Source organism: Letharia columbiana (assembly GCF_014066305.1).
Source record: "Letharia columbiana isolate WasteWater2 chromosome Unknown Sc0000016_s0, whole genome shotgun sequence".
Classification (NCBI taxonomy): Eukaryota; Fungi; Ascomycota; class Lecanoromycetes; order Lecanorales; family Parmeliaceae; genus Letharia; species Letharia columbiana.
This window is the reverse complement of record NW_023501056.1, coordinates 281693-297031: the sequence shown is the minus strand read 5'-3', so window position 1 is coordinate 297031 and position 15339 is coordinate 281693. Positions and strand designations below refer to the sequence as shown.

The 15339-nt window shown below is 50.5% G+C and overlaps 7 protein-coding genes across 7 annotated transcripts; 4 read left to right on the top strand and 3 right to left on the bottom strand.

Annotated features, from left to right (window-relative positions):
* Window positions 1–27: 27 nt before the first annotated feature.
* Window positions 28–1389, bottom strand: HO173_005673 (uncharacterized protein; the record flags this gene model as incomplete). The annotated part of the gene is made up of 5 exons (XM_037307588.1): window positions 28–126; window positions 185–564; window positions 620–1044; window positions 1102–1317; window positions 1370–1389. The coding sequence occupies 5 exons, from the start codon at window positions 1387–1389 to the stop codon at window positions 28–30; spliced, it is 1140 nt and encodes a 379-aa protein (XP_037165397.1).
* A 315-nt stretch (window positions 1390–1704) lies between these two features.
* HO173_005672 (uncharacterized protein) lies at window positions 1705–2221 on the top strand (the record flags this gene model as incomplete). The annotated part of the gene is made up of 2 exons (XM_037307587.1): window positions 1705–1833; window positions 1889–2221. 2 exons carry the CDS (start codon window positions 1705–1707, stop codon window positions 2219–2221), a joined length of 462 nt encoding a protein of 153 aa, XP_037165396.1.
* A 220-nt stretch (window positions 2222–2441) lies between these two features.
* HO173_005671 (uncharacterized protein) lies at window positions 2442–3392 on the bottom strand (the record flags this gene model as incomplete). Its single annotated transcript, XM_037307586.1, has 4 exons — window positions 2442–2582; window positions 2633–2765; window positions 2922–3069; window positions 3143–3392. 4 exons carry the CDS (start codon window positions 3390–3392, stop codon window positions 2442–2444), a joined length of 672 nt encoding a protein of 223 aa, XP_037165395.1.
* A 955-nt stretch (window positions 3393–4347) lies between these two features.
* HO173_005670 (uncharacterized protein) lies at window positions 4348–6864 on the top strand (the record flags this gene model as incomplete). Its single annotated transcript, XM_037307585.1, has 3 exons — window positions 4348–4387; window positions 4455–6194; window positions 6245–6864. The coding sequence occupies 3 exons, from the start codon at window positions 4348–4350 to the stop codon at window positions 6862–6864; spliced, it is 2400 nt and encodes a 799-aa protein (XP_037165394.1).
* A 607-nt stretch (window positions 6865–7471) lies between these two features.
* On the top strand, window positions 7472–10713 carry HO173_005669 (uncharacterized protein; the record flags this gene model as incomplete). The annotated part of the gene is made up of 5 exons (XM_037307584.1): window positions 7472–7505; window positions 7558–7636; window positions 7690–10192; window positions 10242–10330; window positions 10383–10713. The coding sequence occupies 5 exons, from the start codon at window positions 7472–7474 to the stop codon at window positions 10711–10713; spliced, it is 3036 nt and encodes a 1011-aa protein (XP_037165393.1).
* Window positions 10714–10875: 162 nt separating this feature from the next.
* On the bottom strand, window positions 10876–11813 carry HO173_005668 (uncharacterized protein; the record flags this gene model as incomplete). The annotated part of the gene is made up of 2 exons (XM_037307583.1): window positions 10876–11691; window positions 11763–11813. The coding sequence occupies 2 exons, from the start codon at window positions 11811–11813 to the stop codon at window positions 10876–10878; spliced, it is 867 nt and encodes a 288-aa protein (XP_037165392.1).
* Window positions 11814–12653: 840 nt separating this feature from the next.
* HO173_005667 (uncharacterized protein) lies at window positions 12654–14024 on the top strand (the record flags this gene model as incomplete). The annotated part of the gene is made up of 1 exon (XM_037307582.1): window positions 12654–14024. One exon carries the CDS (start codon window positions 12654–12656, stop codon window positions 14022–14024), a length of 1371 nt encoding a protein of 456 aa, XP_037165391.1.
* Between the last annotated feature and the right edge of the window lie 1315 nt (window positions 14025–15339).

The window sequence follows — 15339 nt, the reverse complement described above, 5'->3', positions numbered from 1 at the left end:
AGCAAGCAGATAAACGGGCAATACGCGTCAAGAAATGAAAGTCGCCTCCGTGAATAACTCTCCTTCCTCTGTTGTTTCGACCCCATCAAGCTTGACCGTGATGGAAAGCTTCTGCTGCGGTGCATACTGTGAGACGCATTGTTAGCGAAAGAGAAACTTCGAAATCTGCTGCAAGACAGCGTACCTGGTAGATGTAAGGTTTCGTTCCTACTACTCCACCAACAATAGTCTTGATAAAGCCAGGAATTTTCGCCATCACGTCCACCTTATCAAGTCTCTTGCCCAAACTTCCCGCAAGAGTGGCGGAAACAGGCTTCTTGTCCTTGGTGACTCCACCCCAGACATATTTGACAGCTTCTGGCTCTGGCCATTCATTTTCGCGATCTGGCATGACTTTGGTATGCTCGACAGAATTTCCTTGGGAACCTGCACAGAGGATCTCTCCGTCTGTTGCTATCCCACCAACGTTAACGATAGTAGAGCCATATGAGGGTGGGGTTGTATATTCCATCATGACAGCTGAATAACTTGGAGACTGGAAATTGACAAAATTCCACTTGGCAGCTATTGAGTCATCAGTAAAAAAGAAAGTTGGTGGAAAGCGCGATCAGCTCCTTACCCGCGTGATGAGGCTTCATTCCTTGAAGAGCATGCACGAAGAAAGCCCTTCCCTTGAAATTCACTTCTCCAGCTTTGGTAATGATACTACCTTCCGCTTGACATCGAGGCCAAAATCCATGTCTCATGGAACCCCATGGATGCTTTGGATCAGTGCCAAAATAGCTCTTCCCATCCTTTCCAACATGGAATCCCGGCGCTGTCCGCTTGATTGTCAAATTCACGATGCTAGCTTCATTTGTCGCCGATTTGACGGTGTATGAAGTTCCGTCCTCGCCGAGAGTAAGGGCACAGCCGTCGGCGTAGCAAGAAAGCTTCTCGGAGTCGAATTCAAAGTTCTTGAGCGCATCGGAGGACCAGAGGTTGGGGGTTCTGCCGTCGGGATAGAAGATTTTTGTGTTGTATTGGCATGTGGTGTGTATACCGCTAATGTGAGCGTATCAGCCTGCTTCTCCACATAGGGTAGAGGTAGCGCTGTCTCACGCGACATTGCTGTAGATGACTTGAGCCATTCCAACATGCCCAGTATCCGCCATCAAATAGAAAGTCTGTGTCTCCACACACGTCGATGTCATTGCAGCCCATTTGAGGTCATCCTTTTGCAACTCGGTGTAGGGTACTTGCTCTGCCTGCTCGGCGACTGACTGTATAGCGGAAGGTCCATAGATTGGCTCTTGCGTTCCAGCAACGTTTGCTACCCTACTCTGTCAGTATCAAATGACGGAAAGGTGTGTAGAACACGTTCACTTACTGCTGCTTTATCCAATTCATGATTAGCGATAATGGATGTGTGTAGTGACAAAGTGGTGTTGGACTCGAGGCTACAGAGACCGACACAACCTCGGAGACATCGACGTGCAGATCCGGGACGGCCCGCTGAGAAGATCCTTGGAGTTCGGATTTCAAAGCAGCAGCACTTATTCCAAGACCTCAGCCACATTGGTGACAGCAAGGCTATGTATCGAGGAGGAGGGCAGTAGAGCCGAACTCAGGAGTCTTTTGCTCGCGATCAGCTCTGGACTCTGCTTGAACGATACAAAGCCCAACCATCGTTACCCTCATCAGAACTTCACAACGACCTTTCCAATGGCACGAAAAGCGATAGCCAAAGACCAAGTCGTCAAACTCATAGTTGGTGCCGGCCAAGCCTCACCCAGTCCTCCTGTCGGTCCCGCTCTAGGTAGCAAGGGGGTCAAGTCGATTGACTTCTGTAAAGTAATTCCTTCTGCCCTTGCCCCGTCCCAAGGATCATCTCTGAACTCGCCCTCAGGAATTCAACGCTCGAACTGCCTACATGACGCCCGGTATACCAATCCCTGCTCGAGTCACCGTCCGCCCTGACCGCTCATTTCACTTCGAACTGCGCACACCTACGACATCTTACCTACTACTTCAGGCAGCGAATGTGAAAGAAAGGAAGGGCAAAGTGAGGGGGGCTATGTTGCCAGGGAAGGAGAGTGTTGGGGAGGTTTCGCTGAAACATATTTACGATATTGCGAAGATAAAGCAGAGTGAACTGAGGTTGAGTGGGTTACCGTTGGATGGATTGTGCAAGAGTGTTATCGCGCAGGCGAAGACAATCGGGGTTACAGTGAAACCATGAGGAACTTTGCTCCTGTTCGGCATAGCGACGGTGTCATATAGTACATCCGGACTTGAAATCATGATCGCCAAGCGGCTTGTCACTCTAAACTTACCGTCGTCTCGTGAATGCAGGAGGGTCATTTATACAAAATTGGGTTCACAAATTAAAGATTTTAGTTATGCTCTCAATATCTGCACAGACCAGTGTTTGGCAGTTCTGCAGCCAGACTGTTTGTGGGTCAATTCTTCACTCGAAACGTTCCTCCCTCCCTTACAAGCCCAGCTTGGAACTGGTCAATGGTGGGCTGATGTTTCACCCCTTTCAGCACCAGTTCGTTCAAGCCTCCCGATTCTCCAAGTTTCTTAAGGAACGGCTTCACCTAATGGTAAGGTCAGCAAACGACTAGATCCAGACGGTGGCAGAATCTACCAAAAGACCCTCGCTTTCGGTCAACTGCCATTCTGAGAAGTCGAGTGTCAATTTTTCTAACGCAGGGAAGCCGAGTCCGTTTCGGCCACCCCATGGACACAGGTCGTCGCTCTCGCTGAATAATGTTGTGGACCTGTAAAATTGTTTGAGTCAACGGTCCTCCCCCGGGCCAAATTTTTTGAGCGAATTGACAATCAATAGGGGCGTCCGGAGCCTTCTGCCGCGAGAAAGCACGCAACTCATAAAGTGGCCTAGAAATGTGAAAAAACTGCGCTAAAATGGTACATACCAGTCACGCCAAATGTGATCTCTGTTCGGAGCGCCGCGTGTCCCATTGACCCCGATTGAGGAGTGCCAACGATACTCCGCGTTCAGATTGATGATGACCGAGCGGAGCAAGGTCAGCCGTCCCATGGGGGCCAACTTGAGATTGAAAGCTACTTGGTCGCCATCAGTAGGTCTCATCATATGTAGAAGATCGCGATATTAGCGGAATGTGGATTGCCTTACCCAGAGGATAACCAATGAGACTCTTGCTCTGGAAAGAGCGGATAGCATTCGCCGAGGAAAATTCGAATGTGTTCTGGCCGTAAAGAATGGGTAAAGCCTCGGAATAGATCATACGGCATGTTCTGAGAATTGTGGAATCAATTTCGGGGATTGGCTTGTAATTGTCGAGCAACGCTGTCTCCTTGCTGCCCAAATGCTTGTGCGGTTTCTCTATTGGGTCCGCTGTTGTCAAGAGATGATGGAAAATCATATGTCTTATCTCAGCGGGCACTGCAGAGAACAGCGGGCATTGACTTTGATCCTGAGGGATGATTGGATCTTCTGTAGAATCTATCTTGACCCCGCTGGCGAAGTTCCCAGTCAGCAACTACTGTTTATAGACGGAAATTGGAGTCATGAAACGTGTGCCTGGGAGGATGGGAATCCCGGACTATGTCTCGCTGCTCTTAAGGACGTCTATTTGAAGGTATCTGCGGCTGCGGAAGTCCTACCTCTTCTGACATATTAGTGAACAGACCCAAAGTCTTGTTAGAATGATTGACCTACTCTGGCCATATCGTAGTCAGTAATTGCAGATCTCGGATCATATCTGCCCGGAGATGACTCTCGGGGACGGTAATCAAATTTGAAATTGAAGAGGTTTCCGACCCCGAACGCGAACGACAGGTGAGTAGGCATCGATGCGTCGTCGGAGCTGCCTGATTGCAAGGGAAAATCTGGTCGGGCGACTGGCTGACCCCGCGAGTCAGAGTTGGTTGGTTTAGCTGTCTTGATTTTCCAGTGTTTCAGTATCCTTCGTTAAGCTGAGAGTGTTTACTAGAGTATAGGACGCTTGCTTTTGCAGGTGTCACTAACACGAAGTCTTTGAGGGCTTAACGCCGGCGCTGATAAGCTTTAGAGTTTACGCTAATGATAAAGTACATATGAATCATCCCACCTGCCGAAGATCACACATCCAAGAACCGTTACAGGTCTCAATTGCGGTTGAGTATGAAGTACTATAAGTATCTTATCTAACGACTATCCCAACGGCTTTCTGTCACTTTTTGCTTTCTTATACGCCAACAGCATACTCTCCCGTCGTGTTTCGGTCCGTTTAAGAAGTCTGCACCGTTGCCTCGCTGTCCCAGCATGTTCAATTGTCGCTCCGAGGCCTAATTCTTCGCAACCCCAGTCTCCCAGTTGAAAAGGGTTGGACTGTGAGGATGGAACCAACACATCCAAAAGATCCATTGAACTTTGAAGGTCTGTCAGCTACCCGTTAAATTTCGTGGCGCAGTGTGTCAGCAGCTGATTCCACGAGCAACCTCAGGTGAAGAGGGAAACGCGACACCAGGGCAGACACCATCCGGCGCACAACCTTCTGAACCTACGTTACCACAAACAGTCAGATTCGCGTCTGTCAACCAAGAAATAGAGCCTGCCCAAAGCCTACAAAGCAATACAGAAGCTTCAGAATCTCCAATATCCAGAGGTGAACTTGGCTCGGGCGCAGAGGATGAAATACGGAATTTGTCCCTGGGACTACATCATTCACACTTGCACCAGAGACGGACAAGTAATTTCGCCTACGAGCCTGTGTCTCTGCCCGTCTCCAGAGCACCTTCGAATGAATCAAGTCCATACCATACATCGAGGGAGGCAACACGGTCTGGTGCGCCATCTCCCAGAATGTCTCCCCCTTCTACAATGACTACACCTCCTCTTACACCAGCTGGAATAGAGCATCCTGAAGGTTCTCGCCTGATCCCTGACGGCTCTGGCGCACATCTGGCCAAAGTTCACCCTGACCCGGTCCAGATGGCTCCGCAGACTTCAGGTCCTGGGAAATCTCCATCTCCGGCAAGCGCCGCCACTTCAAGGCCGTCGACACCTTCAGATCCCGCCTCTACCCGTCCGACATCTATATCTCAAGGTTCCAACACAGCAGATCGGTCAAAGCGTGCATCTGGATTTGTCATTGGACCATCCGATGGCTCAGCGACACCAGCACAATCTGACAGCTCCAACTCAAGACCTAGCGAAGGCTCTGTTCCACCTTCGCGAGAGGTTAGTCCTACACAAGCTGCAGATGCAGTCTCTGGGACAGTCACACCTCCATCAAGCTACCAAAGACCTTTCACACCAGTCGGCGACCGAGATGATCCATATGCTAGAAGTAAGAGACCTCCGCAAACGAGAAACCTTGACACAATCGATAAAAGATTCGTCTTTGGTGATGTGCGGCGTCGATCTGGCATCAACTTGACAGGTGGTTCTTCTGGAGCTTTGCCGCGCTCGAACAGTGGCAATGATCTTAAAGCTGAGCATAGAAAATCGACGTTCTCAATGCATGGCTTAGGGGGGCAGAAGGATCACGTTGCCCATATGGATGATAAGCCACACGGTTCGATGTCCGAGTTGAAACGCTTCTTTGGAATTGGAGGTCATCATAAGAAACGTGCACAATCGCCTGCGAAGTCCGCAAAAGCATCGCTCAATAATAATTCAGGGGTCAGGACGCCGCCACACCAGCAAGCGATCGCCAACGTTCCATTCGCTGATGATCATGGTCTGCAAACCAAGTGGGGGAAATTTGGGAAAGTCCTCGGATCAGGGGCTGGAGGTTCTGTCAAGCTCATGAAGCGGAGCAGCGATGGCCTGACCTTCGCCGTCAAGCAGTTCCGAGATCGACATTCTTACGAGACTGAGCGAGAATACAATAAAAAAGTCACCGCCGAATTTTGCATTGGATCAACATTACATCACGGCAACATCATCGAGACACTAGACATCGTGCACGAAAAGGGTCATTGGTATGAGGTCATGGAGTACGCGCCGTTTGATCTTTTTGCAATTGTGATGACTGGCAAAATGTCAAGGGAAGAGGTCGCGTGCTCATTTCTTCAAATTGTGAGCGGTGTAACATTTCTCCACAGCATGGGGCTTGCCCACAGAGACCTCAAGTTGGATAACGTGGTGGTGAACGAGCATGGCATCATGAAGTTGATCGACTTTGGTAGCGCTAGCGTCTTCAAGTATCCGTTCGAGAACGACATAATATTAGCGAGTGGTAAGCTACCTTTCCGCCCCACGAAACAATTCAAAGCTCACAGACAGTAGGTGTTGTGGGTTCAGATCCATATTTGGCGCCCGAAGTTTACGATCATCCCAAATATGATCCTCAACCCGCAGACATATGGTCTCTTGCCATAATATTTGCCTGCATGTCTCTGCGACGTTTCCCGTGGAAGATGCCCCGCTTGACCGACAATTCCTTCAAACTCTTCGTTTCGCCGCCTTCCGCGGGAGCTCCATCCACTGAGGTCGGGGCCAAGGAAAGATCAAAGCCTGCAACAGAAGTCACACCTGGCAATGCAGACGAGCGCCGAAGCTCAGCGCCCGCTCATCATAATGACCAGCCGGGACAGAGCTCGGAAGTCAAAAATAATGCTCGTGAATCTACTAATCCAGGGTCTCGACTTGACGCTCCGAAAGACAATGTCATCAAAGGGCCTTGGCGCCTACTTCGTCTTTTACCTAGAGAAACAAGAACCATAATGGGGAAAATGCTTCAGGTCAACCCCAAAAATCGAGCTACATTGGAGGACATGATAGCCGATCCATGGATATCGAGTACACCAGTTTGCCAACAGGTTGAAGGAGGGAAGGTGGTTAAAGCTCGCGGTCACGAGCACACACTAGAACCAGGCACTCCTGCTCCAGCACCCGGCCAGAAGTAACGCGTTCCCTCGGCGGCGTGTTGGGCTCCGTATACCAAACGTGGATGGTTCCATGAGAGACATGCATCGATGTCGCACCACAGATATCGGTGCTAGTAATGCAAGGATTACGAGATGCACTACAGTTGCCTTCACAGAGGTTCCCCTGGGTTTGAATGAACATACGCCATGTTTGAGCAAATCTTCGCGATGAAGCTGCTATTTGTCTTTCTGCTGCTAGCGTTACATCGCAGCATCGTGTATAGCATGTTAAAGTATTGATAGAAAGGAGTGTCTGTAGACCTGCAGGGACGTCATTTGAGTGCATTCCCCTAGCGGCTATGATATTTACACGCGCTGAAAGGCGACATCCATTCTTTGGCACGATTAATGCAACAAGTCGGCCAGCGCCATTGTAATTACTATTCACAATCATCTCTGTTTCTGACTCATGATATTCCGAGAATGAAGCATTCGCTCAGCCACTCGGGGATACTTTCTGCTTATCCCCGAAGCCAACCAACCGCGCGACGGCATGCTCAACACCGCATGGTTTCAACCCCGCCGACTATAAGAGTGCTCCATGTTGATCGAAAACTGAAGGTCTACATGCAGGAAATAAACATAGATGGCGCGCAAGGCCCGCCAACGGATCAGCTATGGTCAGTGCCCCCCACAGTCACTGCAGGGAACCAAGCTCACACACATTGCTAGTGCTACCCCTGGCAAACTCGCCCGGGGGACACCGTTTGGGGGTCAACGGCCTCGCAATAGACACAGATCGCTCGATTCTGTGAAGGGACTTTAGACCAAGAATTCTCAGTGAGATCGCTGACAATCTGACAGATACTCAGGCGGTCGAGATGGTTTGATATGCGCCTGGGATCTCGGCCTCGACCTGGAATCCAACACCTACGATAACGAGAACCCATTCACATCCCGAGAAGACGCTTCTGCAAAGGCGTTTAAGAAGTCCAAATCATCGGCCTTCGGCAAGCAAGTGCAAGCCCACACCCACTGGGTCAACGACATCCTTCTCGCTCATAGCAATTCCGCCTTGGTCTCAGCGTCTTCAGATATCACAGTAAAATTGTGGAGACCGCATTCCGAAGATAATCAGATACCGACAACCATCGGACTACACAGCGACTACGTCAAGTGTCTCGCATCACCGGGAGCACACTCAGACTGGGTAGCATCTGGCGGATTAGATCACAAAATCAAACTATGGGATCTCAATGGCGGAGGAGAAAGATTACATATCGACCTCGGAGAGAACGAGACCAAGGGTTCTGTCTATGCGTTGAGTGTTAGAGGCTCGGTCATGGCTAGTGGAGGTCCAGAAAGCATCGTCAGGCTATGGGATCCGAAGTCTGGGAAGCGCATTACCAATTTCGTGGGCCATACGGACAACATAAGAGATATTCTGATCAACCAGGACGGCGATACGATCATGACCGCCTCGTCAGATCAATCCATCAAAGTTTGGTCCGTTACTGCGGGCAGATGCATGTATACTTTGACGATGCACAACGACAGCGTATGGTCACTCTACTCTGACCATCCCCAATTATCTCTCTTCTATTCAAGTGATCGATCAGGATTGCTCGCTAAGACGGATGTTCGCGATTGCCCTGATATGGACGAAGGCTTGTCTTTGGCTGTGGCCCAAGAGCATGATGGCGTTGCCAAGGTGGTTGTTGCTGGAGACTACGTCTGGACCGCAACCTCCAGCTCGAGCATCAATCGGTGGCACGATGTGGATACTAGAAAGGAGGTCCAATCTCCGGAGTCAGTACGGCAGCAACGAGGTTCTAGTATAGTCTCTCGTCCCAAGATCCCTTCGCCTCCTCCTAAAGAGACCTCTCCCGTGAATGGGATAACGAAATCAAAGATACCACTTTCCTGTGTTTTGCGAATATCTAACAACGCGGCGTATCCGGGCCAGAGACCCAGGGATCTAGAAGTGTCGACTATATACTCCGGAACAAGTGCGAGAAAAATGTCCGAAGCAGTTGTGGACCAAGACCTTGGAGTTGTAGTTCCATTCCACGATCTGCCTGAAGAGACCATTGAAGGCCAAAATGGATTGATCAAACATGTGATGCTGAATGATAGAAGAAGAGTCCTAACGTTAGATACCGCAGGCGAAGTAACGATGTGGGATCTTTTGAGATGTGTACCGATCAGATCTTTTGGCAAAAGGCATTTGGAAGACGTTATGCCCGAAGTCAATACGATTGAAAGCGTTGCAAATTGGTGCGGTGTAGATACAAGGACTGGAAGATTGGCATGCATTCTCGAAGAGAATTACTGCTTCGACGCAGAGATGTACGCCGACGAATTGGACATTGAGAATGCTGGCGAATTCAGAGACGATCAGCGCATAAATCTGGGGAAATGGATACTGCGCTTTCTGTTCGCCAAGCTCATTGGTGAGGAGATCGAGCGTGATGCCAAATTCCGTCATGACTTGATGGCAAACACGTCAAAGCCTACCACTTTACGCAGGGAGAATGCTCCATCCTCTATACAGCTTCCTATAATCCATCCCCCAAGTTTCATGAACGAAGACGATAGCATGATCACGCCACGGCCCACGATCGTGACGGATGGCATCACGCGTCCCCCAAATACAAATACCCCCGGTCTTACAATTGGAGCAGCGACACCTTACATCAACGGCGTGACCAGTACATCGGGGCCGAACAGGTCAGTCACGGCCGAAGAAGGGACAGCACTAGAAAAGCGAGTATCACAACACAGCCAGCCCCGGAGTTCTAGCGACAGAGCAGGTGATTACTTCTCATCTAATGCTCAAGCCAAGAGCCCAGTCGACGGTCAATTAAAAGGACCCGTCACTCCTGGAGACACATCTCTTGAAACAGCCACAACGTCGCCTGTTGACGCAGACAAAGAGGAGAAATCCAGCTCGCTATTCGGCAAGAAATTCCGTATGAATTTCCCAAAGAAATTGGGCCGCACGTCCCAGGATGTCAAGCCAGCAGTCGTAGATGAGATATCGGAAGAGTCTGACAAGTCCGAGGAGAAAGAGGACAAGACTGTTCAAGACAACTTCTTCGGCACGATACAGAAGCTCAGGTATGACTATGAGGAACGTATACAGCGTGGACCCTCCCAGCCCCTTGCGACGGGGATTACGCCCAGCTCATTGAACGAAACACCTCTACTTCGGCCTCCGCCGTTTACGACTGTACTTATCCAAGAAGACCAGCCTGATTCAGGGGGAGTCGCGGATTTGTATAGAGGGACCATCAGCTCTGTCGGCAGTGATGCTGATCTAATTGAGAGAACCGCGCCAATGTGGCTAGGCGATCTTCTATTGAAGGTATGCTGTAATCCTACAACCGCGTTTTGTAGACTATTAACGAACTTAGAACCACATGCCTGTTAAGGAAATTCCCAAGGTGTCGTTCGTGCTGTTACCTTACCAAGACCTGCTTCCCAGCATCGCAAGCCCCGATGGGTACGCCCCCCTACTCTTCTTACACTCACTCTTGAAGACTAAATGCTAGCAGCAACTCCCGACTCAACGCAAATCGCATGCTTCGTGCCAAAAAGGTCCTCGCTTACGTGGCCGAACGTATAGAAACTCTGCCTGAGCAACCAGATCCCGGCGAAGTCAAGCCAGAAGACTACCTCGAGCTATATTGCCAGGATCAGCTCGTTGCACACAACTCCACCCTAGCTACTTTGCGAGCTCATGTATCGAAGTCTGGTGGAGATGTCATATTGTACTACAAATCGAATGGGAGAAGACCGGAGCTTGAGGAGAGAGAAAGGGTTAAGAAGGAGCAGGCTGCTGCGGATGAGGGGACGGCAAAAACTGGGCCGGTACTACATACTTGACTGGATATATTGATGCGTGTACAATCACTTTGATACCGCCTGATGGCCCTATGTATATTATCAAGATATAGACACTAGCCACACACAACATTCTGTACAGATGGAGGCGTTCTCCAAGTCTCATCACTGCACTCTGAGTCACTAAAACACTCATATTACGCTTTATCGAGGCTCACCCATTGCATTGTATGCCCATTGGTAACTGCCTAGAAAGATAGCACCTCCAGCACTTATCCACAGCACTCTGGGACCCATTCCCGCAAAGAAAGCCCTTGGCCCTGACTCCCTCAAAATCGTCACCAGCAACACTCCAGCTCTTTCTCTATCTCTCGCCAGCATCAGCCTCGTTTTCAAAACGTCTAACGGCGTTGTCACCGCAGCAGCTACGGCACCTGCCACACTCCCAAAGACTCCGCTCTCCAAAGCCGTAATACCGTCCTTCCCCGTCTTCCTCCTCCGCCACTCCTTCAATCCCTCCCACAACGGGAATTGTATAACGGTAAACGGCACCTCCCGCATAACGGTAATACCCCATCCCCTATACATCTCCCTCCACACCCCCATCACCCCAATATCCTTCCTCTGCCCCAGAATAAAGCTCAAGGCTGCCAAGGAATTCTGCTGTTGTTTGGCTTGCGCCCTTTGCTTTACTACCTCCGTTGGCACTCTGACCGCACAAGCAGCCACTTCACCCACACTGGCTGCCGCCATATGTTCAATGGGTTCGCTCCAGTCTCCCATCCATTGTTTCCCTGCTTCGGCTTCACGCGCTCGTTTCAAGACTGATTTGATAGACTCATAGCTCACGAAAAAAAGAGCGGCACCGGGGGCAGAGCCAACAACTGCGGAGCCGACGCCGGCATAGATACCGCGGAAACCGCCGGATTGGTAAAAGCCCGTGGAGGATTGGAGACGGGTTTTAAGGGTGTCAATGGGGTAGAGGGAAAGATCGACAGTTGTCCCTGCTAGGGCGCCTGCCTATCAATGTCAGTTGAGTTGCGCACGTTGATTTGAGAAATCGAGGGAAGATATCGAAATGTGAGGCTTACGAGGAGGGCACGTGCGAAGGGGCTTTCAACTTTGGAGGTTGAAGATTCCATGCTCGACGTCCCGCGTTGAAGGCAGTGCTTGTTTATCGAGACACATCAGGGCTCGCAGGTATGCATGGATGGGCACGCATGCTGTCTCCCATCATTCCAAGTACCAGGTGAGAAATACGGCACCCGTTCAAATGTCTCTGCTCGCAGATGGAGAAATTCGCCTTCGTCCTCAGCCTTATGGGAATTAGCCTTGGCGCCGAGCTCTCCACGAGAGTCCACTTGGATTTCTACCGCATCATGAGGTTGTATGATGATGCCCAATCTGGGCTCGAAAATCTTGCAACCTTCTCCAATTAGTGTTGCAGAGTTTTATGATGTTTTCGCGCCATTATGGATTACGCTCATGGGCGCCGTGCGGGTACCGAAAACCCCCAGAATTGGTATCTTCTTCCTCCTTTCTTCTCTATTGAAGCCTCTAATTGCATATAGGCATCGCTGTCAGCGGGGGCGTCGATTCTATGGCCTTGACCGCTCTCTGTGTTGCTCTCAAAAGTTACCCTCCAGCGAAGCAGCGCTTTGACTTTCAATTTCGGCCGTTCATTATTGATCACAGAGCTCGAGAAGGAAGCTCTGAAGAGGTAGAACGAGTCCGGCAAAGACTTAATAGAATGGGTACAACTCCTTGATAGGCCCGAATGTCCCCTCATTGACTTGGAAGGTTTATATTCTTCTGTTCGGAACTTGACGTGGCCTAAGTCAGTATCCCCATTGGGTCTGCCAGGTTTTGAAACTCAGGCACGGCGTCTCCGCTACCAAGCCTTGGGGGATGAATGTTGCAAACAGCAAATCCAGTACCTTCTGCTGGCTCATCATGATGATGATCAGGCCGAAACAGTCTTAATGCGGTTGGCTTCTGGGCACAAGGGTCTTGGATTGCACGGGATGCGGTCTATCACGGACATACCTGAATGCTGGGGCGTGCATGGTGTCCATCGGAGTGGTACAAGAGACCTGGCCGCTTCGGGACTCCGTAGGGAGGAGGACAAAGACCCAGCATCTCCACACGCAAAGGGTTTGCAGCGGATACTTGCACGAGACGACATATTTGAAAAAGGCGGAGTCCGAATTTTGAGACCATTGTTAGGCTTCAGCAAGGAAAGGCTTATCCAGACATGCCGAGCTCAGGATTTGGCCTGGGAAGAGGACAAGACCAATAATGATGCATGGAGAACTCCTCGCAACAATATACGAGAGCTTCTGCATAGCGCTAAGCTTCCGCAAGCTCTGCAGAAAACCTCGATGTTGCACCTAGCGAAGCAAACATCTGATAACATGCACAAAGTCAACACTACCATCCAGAGGATTTTGTCTTGCTGTGAAATACTGCTTCTCGACGTACGCTCCGGCAGACTGATTGTCCGCCTTCCAATTAACCAATTCCTACCGAGAGATGACTTCGAACGAGGGAAAGGATGGGCGGTATATGAGGGACAACATCGGTTCACAGCTACATTACTTCTAAAACGTCTCGTAGAAATTGTCACACCGCAGGAGGAGGTATCCTTGCAAAGCTTGAAACAAGCAGCGGTGTCAATCTTTCCAGAGCTTGTTGGGGCCGACAGAAGGCTCCAGCCTACGAGTTTTACCGGAGGCGGTGCTCAATTCCAGCGCCTCCACTCTCCATTGCCAGCGCCACGGTCAGATTTGGGTCCAGCGATTTCTGGCATATCGGAGGATCTGGACTCTGTTTTTGTGTGGAAATTGACCCGCCAACCATTCTCCGAGGCCCCGCTGAGTCTCACAATACAGCCTTCAGCAAACACACAATCCAAAATTGCAGACAATCCGCCTTCTTGGTCTTCTTGGCAGCTCTGGGATGGCCGATATTGGATAAGACTCCTCAATCGTTCCTGTAGGCCCCTAGTGGTTCGCTCGTTTCAACTTGCCGACCTCAAATATCTTCGCTCTACCTTCACCCCTCAACGCTATAAAGAATTTCACCAATTCCTCCTTCTCGCGGCACCTGACAAGGTGCGCTGGACTTTACTTGCAGTTGCGGAGCTTGCAGACGATGCCTTGCCTTTAGGTCGAGTGCTCGCCCTGCCAACGCTTGGGCAAGCAGGCATCTTCGATATTAGTGACGGAAATGGAACGGAAAAGGTCGAGTGGCAGGTTCGCTACAAGTACGTCGGACTCGGGTACCAGCTGTCCGATGATAGTCCAGGTAATATCAGCAGGAACAGGAGTCTCATTACCTCATGGAAAGATTGAACGACCACCGATTCCCCAATGCTCACTCATCATGCTGCCTATGTCACCCAGCATTTCTAAAAGTAAGAGCGTATGATGTCGCAAAACAAGCTGCCGGCCATTTGTGCAGTGCACCAATCGAACTATAATATAGCCACGTAGCTACAATGAAGAAGAAGAAAGGGCTGCCTCGTCGTCTCGGAGTACTCGTTCGCACATCATAATAACAATAAGTGCACCAACATATCTACTGCGCACCGAGGATTTGAGTATCAAGGTGATGTCGCAGAGCAGGTGGCTAAGTCATAGAGAGCCTCCTCTCTGCGAAACTGCGCGGTCAGGTCGCCTCACCGTTGCCCCGTAGAGTACTCATCACCATAGGAATATTAATGTGTAAACTAATTCGCCGATGCGCTTAGGCTCGATCTTGAGGCGTCGCAGAGGAAGTTGTTACATCATGAGAAATTCCATTGTTCCTATGAGACTGCAGGCTCAAACTGCGTGGGTTTCGAAGCTGCGTCGCAGGGTAGATAAATGGACTACGAAAGACATCCTTCTTCCTACAAAACGTTGTACCTGTTTCTAAACATGCAATGACAAACAATACGACGATTTCTCATCTCATACGAGAGTGACCGCTTCCCTCGATCCCGATGTTCCTCTCCAGGACCCTCAACGGACTCCCATTTTCGAAGCTCCTCGGCACCATCCATCACCCGTTGAGCAGATTCATCCATGATAGAACACCCATCATCAGATGTAAATTTTGGAAGCATTTTTGAGAGAGCAAAAGTGCAATGATGACATGTGCCGATGCTCGATCCTTACGATTCAGATCCCAATTCCGCGAAGTCCTTCTACCTGCGCTCATCCTACCCCAAATCAAGTGTGGGCATCCGTAGTCAGCATCATCATTTTCTGCCAATCAGACGAGATCAAGATCCACCTCCCTCACAGTTACATTTGCATCACGGTCCGGCGAAGCAAGATGTCATCGAGTCACCTCGAATCAGCACAAGCCACCTACCCCTCCCTCCCACCAAACCCACATCCATCAATCCCCGACCTCCACTTCCCCTTCCCCCTCCCCCCCCCCCCCCCGCTCCGCCGCGCCGCAAAAATTCACCCCTCCCCTTCGGACCCAACCAACGCCATGACCCTAACCATCGACGTCACACTGTCCGCATTGCCATTCCCAGCCCCCGTCCAGCACCGCGCCACCACACCCTCGGTAGCCGTCACGCGGGGCGTTGGAAACGCGGGCCACCGCACCAGCCGAACGCGCCCTCGGAAGTGTGGCAACCGGGGCGCGGTGGAGCAGGGAGGGCGGTATCGG